The following is a 14099-nucleotide window of genomic DNA, read 5'->3' as shown; positions in this document are numbered from 1 at the left end:
AACCAGCGCAGCATTGCCTCATTTTTGCCCCCTTCCGAACGGGAATATGTCGTTGAGTGGGACTTGAACGTAGATACCCTGTAACCAATGGGCCTGAGCTGTGCTGAGATAATGTTGCTGTTACTAGGGTTTGTGCCACAACCCGATAATGATTCTGCTTCTGTCCCAGTGACACAAACCCATTTACATTTTCCATTGCTGGCTTTTTATTTAGATCAGCTGACCAGTCCTGGAACTTAGGTGACTGTTTGAGCGTGCAATGAGCTGTTACGTAGTACACAGGCTGTGGAAATGGTGGGGGATTTCCAGCGAGAGACAGATGTAGGCTGTGCCCACATACTCTAGATCTCCAGTATTGTTTCCGCCCCCCAGTCAGGGCTCCAATGTGGTACCTGAGAGATGAGGTGGTGGAGGCGAATCGAGCGGAAGTGTGACACACGCAGCATTTTCTCACTCCGCCCATCACCTTCCAGTCAGCACTTCTCAGAAGTTGTCATAGAGTAATCAGTTAAACTATTCCCTCAGTGGCACAGAATAATTACAGAAACCCGTTTCCCAAAATACTTTCAAAGCCCCAGCGAAACGGATTTGAGGCTGACGTGAATGACGGAGAAAGAGTCTACTGGGCTGAATTTCACTGAGTAACTTCCAGTAAAATCAAACATATTCCTTCAAACTACTTCCCCTTTAATAAATGTCAAGTTCTGCAGCTAACAAAGTACATGCAACGAACACAGAACAATGTAGAAGCGTAAAATGGTCCGCTAGCATCTGTGGGGAGAGAAACAGCGTGAATGTTTACAGTCCAGTGTGACCGCGTTAGAACTGCTCGATGATGAAGAATAGGTGTTTGTTATTTTGCTTTTTTTTAAAAGTATATGCAATGGCCTGGTCACCAAACCACGGCATCACTGCATTGTAATTGCCTCTGTGCCAGTCTGTGAATGGGGATGAAGGAAACCATGAATGAAGGAGAAAAACCCAACAGATTAAATGTGATGGAACTGACTGGAAGGATCAATGCGATTACAAGTGGAACTAGAATAAATGGGTTCCAGCAAAAGCATAAGTAGGACACATTCGTATCACGTACTCAAAAGGACTAGGGTATTTCAGATGGACATTCCAATAGCATTTCTAAGAAGCCAGCACTGGAAAATACTCCTCTGCTTATTTCTAAAATTACCCTCTTATTATCTAAGTTTACAGTTTATATAATAGCCTGCAGCTATAAGGGTTGTGGAATATTAATCCGTACAGGCCTTGCCTGTATTGTGGTGTAGATGTATTATGGTGTATCTGGAGGGCTCAGGTGTTGCTTTAATAAGCCAAGGTTACATACATCGCTGGAAAATAGCCAATGATGCAGGTGTTACTGTGCATTAGCTAGGAGGTACAGCTGTCAGCATGTTAGCCAGGAATATAGGGGATGATGTCCATTTGCCAAGGGGGCCAGGTGTTGCTGTATATTAGCTGGCATAGGTAGTACAAGTGTTGCTGTATAATACAACAGGACATTGGAGCAGAAGGAGGCCATTTGGCCCATTGGATCTGTTGATTGTTACAGAGGTGATGATCCTCAACTCCACTTTTTTGCCTTATCCCCAAAACACCTGAGTTCAATAATTTTAAGGCTTGAGGCTGTGTCCTTACCTCACATCCCACACACCTGGCCTTGTCATCACATGGGCTGCTACCCGACAAAACCCATTGTCAGCTACTAATAGTCTCCATTAGCAGCTACACATTCCCCCAAACTGACCTTTAACCATTCCTTTTCCAACTGTTTTTCTTGCTTGTTGGGCTCTAGTTCCACCCAGTGTTTACTCTCCCCTCTCCCCGCACCCCATCTTCTGCATAAAAAAAACAACTTTTATCCAACTACTGTCAGTGCTGAAGAAGGGCCACTGGACCTGAAACGTTAGCTCTGATTTCTCTCCATAGATGCTGCCAGACCTACTGAATTTTTCCAGCAATTTCTGATTTTGATTTTGTGGTTGTGACCCTTGAGTTCCTTACTGATTATCGTAGCCTTGAATCACCCAGCCTCAACAGCCCTCAAGGCTAAAGGATTCCACAGTTTTATAACCTTCTTAGAGACAATATTCCTCCTTATCTCTGTCTTAAATGCATGATCCCTTATTCTGAGATTTTGCCCTGTGATCTGACACTCTCCTACAAGGGTAAACAAAATTTCTACACCTACTCTGTGCCAGCCCTCTAAGAATCTTGTATGTTTCAGTAAGGTCACATCTCAGTCTTCTGTATTCCATTGAGTGCTAGCCCAATCCACTCAATCTCTCCTCCTAATACACTCCTCCATGTGTGGTATCAAGATTAGAGTGGTACTGGAAAAGCACAGCAGGTCAGGCAGCATCCAAGGAGCAGGAAAATTGACATTTTGGGCAAAAGCCCTTCATCAGGAATGAGAGAATGCTCTAATCTTGACTCTGATCTCCAGCATCTGCAGTCCTCACTTTCGCCCATATGTGGTATCAACCTAGTGAATCTCTCTGGACTGTATCATTCCTTCAATAAGGGGCCCAAAACAGTTCACAGTATTCCAGCTATGGTCTGGCTAGTCCTGTACTATTTAAACATAACCTCCCTATTTTTATACCCCATCCCCTTTGAAATAAGGATCAACATTCAAAAAATCCAATGCAGGTTAGATGGATTGGCCATACTAAACTTACCAATGTGTCCAAGGATGTGCAGGCTAGGTGGATTAGCCATGGAAATTCAAGGGGTTACAGGGATAGGGTAGGGGTGTAGGTCTGGGTAGGATGCTCTTCAGAAGGTCGGTGTAGACTTGATGGGCTGAATAGCCTGCTTCCACACTATAGGGATTCCATGATTCTATGTATTTTATTTGCCTTCCCTATTATCCACTCATAATGATTGGTACCGTGGCCAGGTGGATCTCATTGACTATGAGATCCTTGCTTGGGGCTGTTAATCTGGGCCAATCAGGGAGCCCTGACTGACAGATATAAACAGGGGGGTCTGTGGACTGGGTTGGAGCTGGCTGGACAGAGCCCACATACTGTGCATTTGGTAAAGGTTAAAGTAACATGATACTGGACTCTGTGCAGTTATTTCACCACTGAACTTGGATTCTAGTTTTTTGTGATTCAGGGATGAAGACACAGAAATCCCTCGATTCTGTAGTTTTCTGCAGTCTTTCTTCAGTTAAAAAATATTCAACTGCTCTATTCTTCCTGCCAAATTGTATAACCTCATATTTCCCCACATTGTATTCTATCTCCAAGTTTTCGCCCACTCACTAAACCTATCTATATTCCTTTGCAGACTCTTTGTATTTTCCTTACCATTTGCCTTCTCGCCAATTTTTGTGTCAGCCCCAAACTGAACTATAGAATATTTACTTTCCTCATTCAAGTCATTAATATATGTTGTCAATGCCTGTGACCCCAGCACTTATCCCTGTGGCACACCACTAGTTACAGGTTGCCATCCTTAAAATGCTCCCTTTAGCCCAACTCTGTCTTCTATTAGTTAACTAATATCCAACACCATGGACTCCAAGAACCCAGTGTGTGATACCTTATCAAGAGCCTTCTGAAAATTCTAGATATAGTATGTCCACTGTTTCCCCTTTAGCTATCCTGCTTGTTACGTCCTCAGAGTTCTCATAAACTTGTCAGACATGATTTCCCCTTCATAAAACCATACTGACTCTGCTTGATCATTTCATGCATTTCTAAATGTTCTGCTGTCACCTCCTTAATAATAGACCTAACATTTTCTCAATAACAGACATTAAGTTGCGAGGGAGACAGATGCTGTAGTATGTTTGTCAAGCGGTCCATATCTTGATGTATATCAGCTACAAGAGATAGTGCAGATGCTGAATATCAGCCGGAAAGTGTGGGGCGTTGCTGTAAATTAGCCATAGTGTACAAGACGTTGCAGTGTGTTAGCCCGGGCTTACAGTATTGATTGTACAGTGATAGTGGCATTACCTCTGGGCCCGAGGTCCAGATTCAAATTCTGCCCGCCCCAGAGGTGTTTTACAACATGTCTGAACAGGACAGCAGGTCAGACAGCATCTGAGGAGCAGCAGAATTGACATTTCGGGCCTAAGCCCTTCATTAGGAGTGTGGGGGTGCTGAGTTGAAGGGTTGGATTTGGGATGAGGTGGGGGGAATGGGAGATGAGGAAACTGGTGAAATCAAGTGGTTGAAAGGTCTCAAGGCAGAAGATGAGGTGCTCTTCCTCCAGGCATTGGGTGGCTTGGATTTGATGATGAAGGAGGCCCAGGACTTGCATATCCTTGGCAGAGTGGGAGGGGGAGTTGAAGTGGTAGGCCACAGGGTGGTGGGGTTGTTTGGTGCGTGTGTCCCAGAGATGTTCTCTGAAACATTCTGCAAGTTGGCATCCTGTCTCCCCAATGTCGAGGAGACCACATTGAGAGCAACAGACACAGTGGATGAGGTGTTTGGATGTGCAGGAAAATCTCTGCTAGATGTGGAAGGATCCTATGGGGCCTTGCCCCCCACCATCCCTTACTCCTAATTCCTCTGCCTCTGCCATATCTACTTCCTGGAGGAGCAATTCCAGAACATTTCAGAGAATATCTCTGGGACACACGCACCAAACAATCCCCAACACCCTATGGCCAACCACTTCGACTCCCCCTCCTAGTCCACCAAGGATATGCAAGTCCTGGGCCTCCTCCGCCACCAAATCCAAGCCACCCGATGCCTGGTGGAAGAACGCTTCATTTTCCACCTTGCGACCTGCCAACCACATGGAATCAACATCGATTTCACCAATTTCCTCATTCTCACCTCCCCATATCCAACTCAGTACCATCCTCTTGTATCTCTGGTGGTGGAGTCTGCCAGGAGGTGGTGGAGGGTGACCACGTGGGAAGGGATATTGCGGTCCTTGAAATAGGAGGCCATCTGGGATGTTTGAAGTGGAATTGCTCCTCCAGGAAGCAGGTATGGCAGAGGCAGAGGAATTAGGAGTAAGGGATGGTGGGTGGCAAGGCCCCAAAGGATCCTTCCACATCTGGCAGAGATTTTCCTACAAACCAAACACCTCATTTACTGTGTCCATTGCTCTCAATGTGGTCTCCTCCTGGGCCTCCTTCATCATCAAATCCAAGCCACCCAATGCCTGGAGGAAGAACGCCTCATCTTCCGCCTTGAGACCTTCCAACCACTCGATTTCACCAGTTTCCTCATCTCCCATTCCCCCCACCTCATCCCAGATCCAACCCTTCAACTCGGCACCACCATCTTGAACTGTCCTACCTCTCCATCTTCCTTCCCACCTGTCCGCTCCACCCTCCACTCCAACATATCACCATCACCCCCAAGTTTATCTACCTATCACCAGCCCAGCTACCTTCCACTCACCCTCACTCTCCTATTTGTCTCTCAGACCCCTTGGGGGTCCCCAACATTCCTGATGAAGGGCTTATGACCAAAACGTCGATTCTCCTGCTCCTCAGATGCTGCCTGACCGGCTGCGCTTTTCCAGCACCACACTCTCGACTCTGATCTCCAGTATCTGCAGTCCTCACTTTCTCCTCATTCCCAGTCAGGAACCTAAAGATTATGTGCGGATGTTGGTGCATATTAGCTGGGATGACAGAGGCTGCTGTCTGTGAGCTGGAAATATTCCCTGTTTTTTTGTGATCAGGAAAAGTTACAGACTAACTTGAGTTTTCCACTTCCCAGCTTTGTGTCACAGTATCTGCCGCTGGAAGCTTCAATCATTGGACAGCAGGTGTCTCCTGGGACCAATCGCAAACAGGAGAGAACATGACGAGAAGTTTTAGGGAAGGCAGGCAGCTGGAACTTTGGAATAACAGAGAGCAGAGACGAAGGAAGCGAAGCACCGAGACTTGTCCAAAACACCTGTATCAGGATACAAAAACATCATTTTGCTGCAAAAAGTGCCCTGCAGGTTGGTTTTCCAAAATATGGTGCCCAGAATCATTCACAGCACTCCAGATCCCTGTACACATCCATCCGCCATGACAAAGGCCTCCAAGCCCTCTGTTTCTTCCTCGCACACCGACTCAACCAGTACACTTCCACTGACACCCTCCTTCAATTAGCTGAACTGCTCCTCACCCTCAACAATTTATCCTTTGAACCCTCCTGGGTAGCCAAGGGCACCCGCATAGTACCCAGCTGTGCCTGCCTCTTCATCGGGTATGTGGAACAGTCCATCTTTCGCAGTTACACTGGCACCATTCCCCACCTTTTCCTCTGCCACATTGATGACTGTATCGGCACCACCTTGTGCTCCCACGAGGAGGTTGAACAGTTCATCAACTTCACTAATACTTCAACCCTGACCTCAAGTTCACCTGGACCATCTCAGACACCTCCCTCCCCTTCCTAGACCTCTTCATCTCCATTTCCGGCAACCAACTCAACACAGACATCTACTGCAAACCCACTGACTGTCACAGCTATCTATACTACACCTTCTCCCACATTGCTTCCAGTAAACATGTTAATCCCTTATTCCCAATTCCTCCACCTCCACCACATATGCTCTCAGGAAGACCAATTCTACTATAGAACATCTCAGATGGCCTCCTTCTTCAAAGACTGCAATTTCCCCTCCCATGTGGTCGATGATGTCCTCCAATACAGCTCCTCCACTTACATCATCTCTGCCCTTGCACCCCACCCCTCTGATCAGAACAAGGACAGAACTCCTGTAATCCTCACCTTCCACCCCACCAACCTCTGGATACATCGCAATATCCTCCACCATTTCTACCACCTACAAACAGACCCCACCACCAGAGATATATTTCTGTCACCACCCCTATCTGCGTTCTAGAGAGACCATTCCCTCTGTGACTCCCTCATTAGATCCACATCCCTACACCAAACAGCCCTCCAAGCCAAGCACCTTTTCCTACAACTGCAAGAGGTGCAAAGTCTGCACCCACATCTCCCCCCTTAACTCAATCCTAGGCCCTAAAGGATCCTTCCACATCCAACAGAGATTTATCTGTACTTCCACATCATCTGCTGTGTCTGTTGCTCTCGATGTGGTCTCTTCTACATTGGGGAGATTGGCGCCAACTGGTAGAACGTTTCAAAGAACATCTCTGGGGGACACACACCAAACAACCCCACTGCCCTGTGGCCAAACGCTTTAACTCCCCCTCCCACTTCACCAAGGATATGAAGGTCCTAGGCCTCCTCCACCGCCAAATTCTAGCCACCCAACGCCAGGAGGAGGAACACCTCATCTTCTGCCTTTGGACACTCCAACCACACGGCATCAACATTGATTTCACCTGTTTCTTTATCTTCCCTCCCTCCACCTCATCCCAGGTTCAACCCTCCAACTCGGCACTGCCCTCTTGAACTGTCCTACCTGTCCATTTTTCTTCCTACCTATCCACTCCACCCTCCTCTCCAACCTGTCACCTTGATCTACCTATTGCACCCCCAGCTAATTCCCCCCAGCCCCACCCCATTCCCATTTATCTCTCAGTTCCCTTGGGGCCCCCTCCTCATTCCTGATGAAGAGCTTATGCTCAAAACGTCGATTCTCCTGCTCCTCGGATGCTGCCTGACCAGCTGTGCTTTTCCAGCACCACGCTCTTCGACTCTGATCTCCAGCATCTGCAGTCCTCACATTCTCCTAGTTGACAAACACTCCAGATAAGGCTTATAAGAGTTTTCGTAACCAATTCATTCAATGGTTACAACACAGAAAGTGGTAATTTGACCCAATGTGTTTGGGTTGACCCTTTGAAGAAACAAATCATCTAAGAATTTGATGGGCTGAATGGACTGCTTCCACACTGTACAGATTCTATGATTCTAATTACTCCCCAGCCTTTTTCCTGTAGTACTTCACATTTTCACTCCTACTATAATAGTTATCCAATTTCCTTTTGAAGGTCTCAATTGAATCTCCATCCATCGCACTTTCAGGCAATTCAGATCCTATTTGCTGTGTGAAAGTGTTTTCTCATGACACCATTGCTTCTTTTGCTAATTACCTTAAATCTATGTCCTCACATTCTTAACCCTTCCATGAATAAAAATAATTTCTCCCAGCCTCCTCTGCTCAGACCCATCTTCATTTTGGATACTTGTACCAACACTCCTCTCAACCTTCTCTGATTGAAAAAAGAATACTCCAATCCTCTCCATTCTATCCTTGTAACTGATGTTCCTCATCCCTAGGATTGTTTCAATTGTTTTTTTCTGCACCCTCTCTAATGCTTCACATGATTCCTAAAGCATAGTGCCCAGAACTGGGGAAGGTATTCCAGCTGAGAGAGTGGGGCATGTGATGGGATGTGGTACTGTCACTGGATTCAGTAATCCAGAGATCCAGGCTGATGTTCTGCCAATGTGAGTTTGAATCCCACCATTACAAATGGTGAAATGTGACCCCAATTTTTTTTAACAAGTTTGGAATTATAAACTAGCCTAATGGTGACCATACAACCACTATCAATTATTGTAAAACCCCATCTGGTTCATCTAGGGATGGACTAGATCCTTACCTGGTCTCGCCTACATGTGACTCCAGAGCCATGTAGCCAACTCTTAACTACCCTCTGAAATGGCCTAGCAAGCCACTGTATTTAAGGGCAATTAGGGATGGATAATAAATGCTGGCCTTGACAGCGATGGCCTCGTCCCATGAATGCATAGGAAAAGAAAAAGAGAGTTTATAAAGTGTTTTAGCACAATCTCTGTCAGTTGGCTAGCTCAGTTGGCTGGATTACTGGTTTGTAATGTCAAGTAACAACAACAGTATGGGTTCAATTCTCATACCAGCTAAGGTTACTATGAGGACCTTCCTTCACTAACTCTCCTCTCACCCAAGGCATGGTGAGCTCCAGGTTAAGCCACTACCAATTGTCTCCCTCTAATGAGAGAGTACCTTGCAGGATTCGGAGACGCCGGTGTTGGACTGGGGTGTACAAAGTTAAAAATTACACAACACCAGTTATAGTCCAACAGGTTTAATTGGAAGCACTAGCTTTCAAAGCGCTGCTCCTTCATCAGGTGGTTGTGGAGAATAAGATTGTAAGACACAGAACTTATAGCAAAAGTTTACAGTGTGATGTAACTGAAATTATATGTTGAAAAAGACCTGGATTGTTTGTTGAGTCTGTCATTTTTTAGAGTGACCATGTTGGTTTCAGTTTTGAAAGATGAAATTCTAAAATGGTCATTCTAAAAGATGGGAGACTTAACAAACAATTTCAGTTACATCACGCTGTAAACTTTTGCTATAAATTTTGTGTCTTACAATCTTATTCTCCACAACCACCTGATGAAGGACCAGCGCTTTGAAAGCTAGTGCTTCCAAATTAACCTGTTGGACTACCTTACAAGTTTATAGCAAGTTTACCTTTCAAAAAATATCTTTACTTTATATGATTATTGAAAAAGCCCAGGATGCTTTATGCTTTATTAATCATGTACTCAACCTGTCCTGTCACTTTCAATTATTTGGTACGTGTACACCCAGCTCTCTATTCCTGCACTCCCCTTTAGATTTGTACCCTTAGTTTTATTCTGTTTCTTTGCATTTTTCCTTCCAAAATGAATTTCTTCACAATTCTCTGCATTAAATTTAATCTGCCAGTTGTCTGCCCATTCCACCAACCAATGTCCTTTTGAAACTCGACACAAATTGTACTCATGGTTCACAATGCTTCCAGGTTTTCTAATAGCACAATTTTGAAATGTTGCCCTATACCCCAAAGTCATAGGGTTACAGAGCTGTACAATATGGATACAGACCCTTTGGTCCAACTCATCCATGCTAAGCAAGTTTCCCAAACTAAACTCTTGTCACTTGCATGTCATCTATATCCCTCTAAACCTTTCCAATTCATATCACTGTCCAAGTGTCTTTTAAATGTTGTAACTAAACCTGCAACTACCACTTCCTCTGGCAGTTCATTCCAATTACAACCACCTGAACGGTGTATGTTACTGTTCAGGTCCCTTTTAAATCTTCCTTCTTTCATCTTTAAATTATGTCCTCTGGTCTTGAACTCCTCAACCAAGGGAAACAATCTTTGCTATTCATCTTCTCTATGCCCCTCATGATTTCATAAACCTCTATAAGGTCCCCCCTCAACTTCCTATGCTCAGTGAAAGAAGTCCCATTCTATCCAGACTCTCCTTATAACTCAAACAGTCCAGTCCTGGGAACATCCTGGTAAATCTTTTCTGAACCATTTCCAATTTAATATTATCATTTCTCTACCAGAAACTGTACAGAGTGCCCCCAAAGTGGCCTCACCAATGTCTTGTACAACCTCAACATGATGTCCCAACTCCAATATTCAGTAGTTTGAGCAATAAAGACAAGCATGTTAAACGCCTTCTTAACCATCCTGTCTACCTGTTACACAGCTTTCAAAGAACTATGTGCCCCTAGATACCCATTTGACAACACTACCCGGGGCCCTACCATTCACTGTACAGGTCCTGCCTTGGTTTGTTTCACCAAAATGCAATAAGTCACATTTATTCAAATTAAATTCCATCTATCACTCCAGCTCTTGATATATGTCTGAAAGAGCAGGGATCCTAAAACCATCCCTATGGAACTCCACTATAAACTGTCTGCCTCTCTGATAAACAACTGATCACCATGGCTCTTTGTTTCCCGGTATTCAACCAGTTTCATGTCCATTTTGCCACTATCCCTTTTATTCCATGAACACTAACTTTGTTCCCAAATCTGTTGAGCGTTTGTTTTAAAATCCTTTTTGTAAGTCTATGTAAATCATTACCCTCAACAATCCTGCCTACTACTTGATCAAAAAATGGAGGTAAGTTAATTTAACTTGTATTGCCCTGAACCAGTCTTTGCTGGCTTCCCTAAATGAACCTGCATTTGTTTGGTCACATGACTATTTATTTTGTCTTAAATGATACAAAGTTAAACTGACATGCCTATAGTTTAACTTTATACCTTCCTTCTTGATCAAGGATGTAACAATTACAATTCCAAATGTCCTCTGGAAACAGCCTGAGTCTAAGAAAGATTGGGAAATTATGGCCAGTTCCTCCATAAATTCCACCCTCAACCCCTTCTGTATCTTAAGGCATCTCATTCAGACCTAGTGCTCATCAACTTAAAGTATACATAGTTATCTAATATCCTCTTGTTCTCAATATTAAACCCTTGAAATACCTAAACTATTTTCTCTTTTACCATGACCTGGGTGGCAGCACCTTCCTTGTCAAAGACACACATGGATATCTCAGCTATGCTCCCAGCACCATGTGTAACCCCCTTTATTGTCCCTGCAATGGCTTCAGTCTATCTCTTACCATTCTTTTACTAGTTAAACACTTAGAGATGACTTTTGCTGCCCTATTATGTTAATTACCAGTTTCTTCTCATATTCTTTCTTTGCTTCAAACAGACTTCTCAGCAGGTCCTGCACCTTCAAAGATTTTTGTATGCACACCCCCAGATCTCTTTTCTCTTGCACCTCATTTAAAATTTGGTATATATTGACCTTCCAATCAATTGCAAAATGAATCATTTAACATTTTAGTGAGCTAAAATTTATTTGCCATGCATCTTCCCATTTCACCGATTTCTGACCTCCGGAGGTTTGCTGCTATTCTCCACACTGTTTATTACATTTACATTTGGATCACACTTTGAAGTTATGAACCGTGTACCCAAATCAAAGGCATCACTACATATCAAAAAGAGGAGTTGTCCTAACACCATCATCTGAGTAATGTCACAGTGCACTTTCCACAGTCTAAAACCAAATTTTCACCACTTCCCTCTTGCACTTTAATTTTACAAGCAGGTATTTTATTTGATGCATTACTCATGCCTTTTGAAAGTTCATGATAATAACATCATGAAATATCTTCATTAACCCTGCTACTGCTTCATCACAGATTCAATCAAGTTAGTCAAAGATGAATTGCCTTTAACAACTTCAAGATGTCTTCAGTTTATTTGTGTTTTATGTTTATGTTTATTTACTTCATTTTTCCAAGAATCAATTAATTTTATCCCAGAATAATGTCTCTAAACATTTTGCCATCATTGATCCTAAGGCAATGGTTTTAAACCAGTGTGCCACACCACACTGTTGTTCTGGGAGATTTGTCCAAGGGTTCCATTAAATTTTGTACAAAGGAAATTAAAATCAATGTAAAACAAACATTGTTTCATCTTAAACAATACTCTATCCAACCAAAATTACAACTCTAAAACTCGTGAAAATTAAGCATCAAATTAAAAGCATGTCATCGCTCTTTGATTCTAAAATGTGAACATTCTAAATGTATACGGCCAAACAGCAAAACTGAGATGATGGTTAAAAGGTGGAGTGCTGTGGAATTGTTTGTCATGTTGAAGTGTGCCATGTTACTGAAATGTTAGGGAAACACTGCTCTAAGGTGACTGGGCTGTAGTTACTAGGTTTATCCCTCCGCTATTTTTTGAAATGGCAGAAAACATTGTCATTCCTCCCATTCTTTCACAATATGCCCCTGCCACTCAGCTAAGGAGGATTGTAGTCAAAAAGTGGGGCACTGCAAAAGCACATCAGGTCAGGCAGCATCCGAGGAGAAAGAGAGTTGATGTTCCACCCAGGGACACATTCTAACAGTGTACCTAGCTTCCCAGTTGCAGGCCAGTTTCAGATATAAGCCCTTCATCAGGAATATCTGATGAAAGGGTTATGCCCGAAACAGCGAGTCTCCTGCTCCTTGGGTGCTGCCTGACTTGCTGTGCTTTTCCAGTACCACACTTTTCAACTCTGACTCCCCAGCATCTGCAGTCCTCACTTTCTCCTAAAGAGAATTGTAACACTGTGACCAGATCCTTTGCAATCTCCACTTTGCCTTCACTCTGAATTGGGTAACTTTTATACTTTGATTGCTGCTAAGTTTTTTAATACCACTTCTTTCCCTATTTTCACTCTATATACTTTTTGTTCTAACTTCTCCTTCACAGTGACATTCACAGCATTGTAACCTTTAGTGAAGAAAGCCACAAAATATCCATTTATCAGTTTAGGTGTGTGCTCTGCCTCCACATCCAGATCCCCTCAATACCAATCATAGGGCCATTCCCTGTATCCCTATTAACCTGTGTGTCCCTTCCACATCATTATACACGCAGATGAATAATTTTATATTCACCTGGGCATGCGGAACAGTGCAGGAATTAGACCAGTGTGCCATCTGAGAAGTGCTAATGATTGGTCAATGTTGAGAACAGCCATTCACCGTATTGAGTTTGATATTTTCAGGTTTCTATGTAACCAGGTCATGTGAAAACAATGGTGAGATGCCAATTTGCCAGAGGTGCCCAAAGGATACTTATCTCGCTTTTGAGAATTACAACAGCAAGTGTCAGAGCTGTACCCTATGTGATAAAGGTAAGTGGATTCCACCTTCTCCAACTGGTTCCTTAACAAACCACTTCCTGCGGCTCACAGGGTGAAAGCTCCCCACACAATGTTTGTACTGGGAATGTCTCAAGTGTCAACCTAATGTTACACTTTGCAAATATTGAAGTTCAAACCTTTCTGTATCCATTTGTTTATGTCTATATATTTTGCTGATTTTCCACACCTGTCACATTTACTGTGTCTCTCTCCTCTCCTGATCTTTTCCATGAATTGGAATTGGATCCGATGGTTGACTGATGTGTTTCTTTCCCTCTAGAGTTCCAAATTGTTCTTCATAACTGCACCACTGTTAGTAACACAGTGTGTGGCTGCCAACCCCACCAATACAAGCAATGTCACCATGTCAACTGTCTGAGCTTCTACTGTCAGAATTGTTCCAAATGCAGCAACAGGCTCATCACTAAAAACTGTGAGTACTGATCATCGTAATGAGAGGCGGCTAATTTTTGAAGGGATGTGGACAAGACAGTTTAAGGTGCATCTTATGTTGGTCATTCAAAGCTAACAAGAAGGTGTTATTATGAAGTGGGGTTCATCAGGGAGGTCAGGCTGTTTGGGAGAAGGGATCAATACTGGGAGATGATGGGATCACTACAGGGAGGAGATGGGATCAGTACAGGGGGGAGATGGGATCAGAACGGGAGGAGATGGG

The 14099-nt window shown here is 43.7% G+C and overlaps 1 protein-coding gene across 3 annotated transcripts in view; it reads left to right on the top strand.

Moving 5' to 3' along the window:
- si:ch211-112c15.8 (tumor necrosis factor receptor superfamily member 25) overlaps positions 1-14099 on the top strand; it is a 45404-nt gene that overhangs the window by 19959 nt on the left and 11346 nt on the right. For all 3 annotated transcript variants that reach the window (XM_043675914.1, XM_043675913.1, XM_043675912.1), the window contains exons 2-4: positions 5715-5943; positions 13286-13414; positions 13704-13856. In XM_043675914.1, coding sequence (XP_043531849.1) covers positions 5715-5943; positions 13286-13414; positions 13704-13856 — 511 coding nt within the window. The remainder of the gene's footprint in view (positions 1-5714; positions 5944-13285; positions 13415-13703; positions 13857-14099) is intronic.

The sequence above is a fragment of the Chiloscyllium plagiosum genome, chromosome 34 (genome assembly GCF_004010195.1).
Source record: "Chiloscyllium plagiosum isolate BGI_BamShark_2017 chromosome 34, ASM401019v2, whole genome shotgun sequence".
Taxonomy (NCBI): domain Eukaryota; kingdom Metazoa; phylum Chordata; class Chondrichthyes; order Orectolobiformes; family Hemiscylliidae; genus Chiloscyllium; species Chiloscyllium plagiosum.
This window is presented reverse-complemented; position numbering and strand designations above follow the sequence as displayed.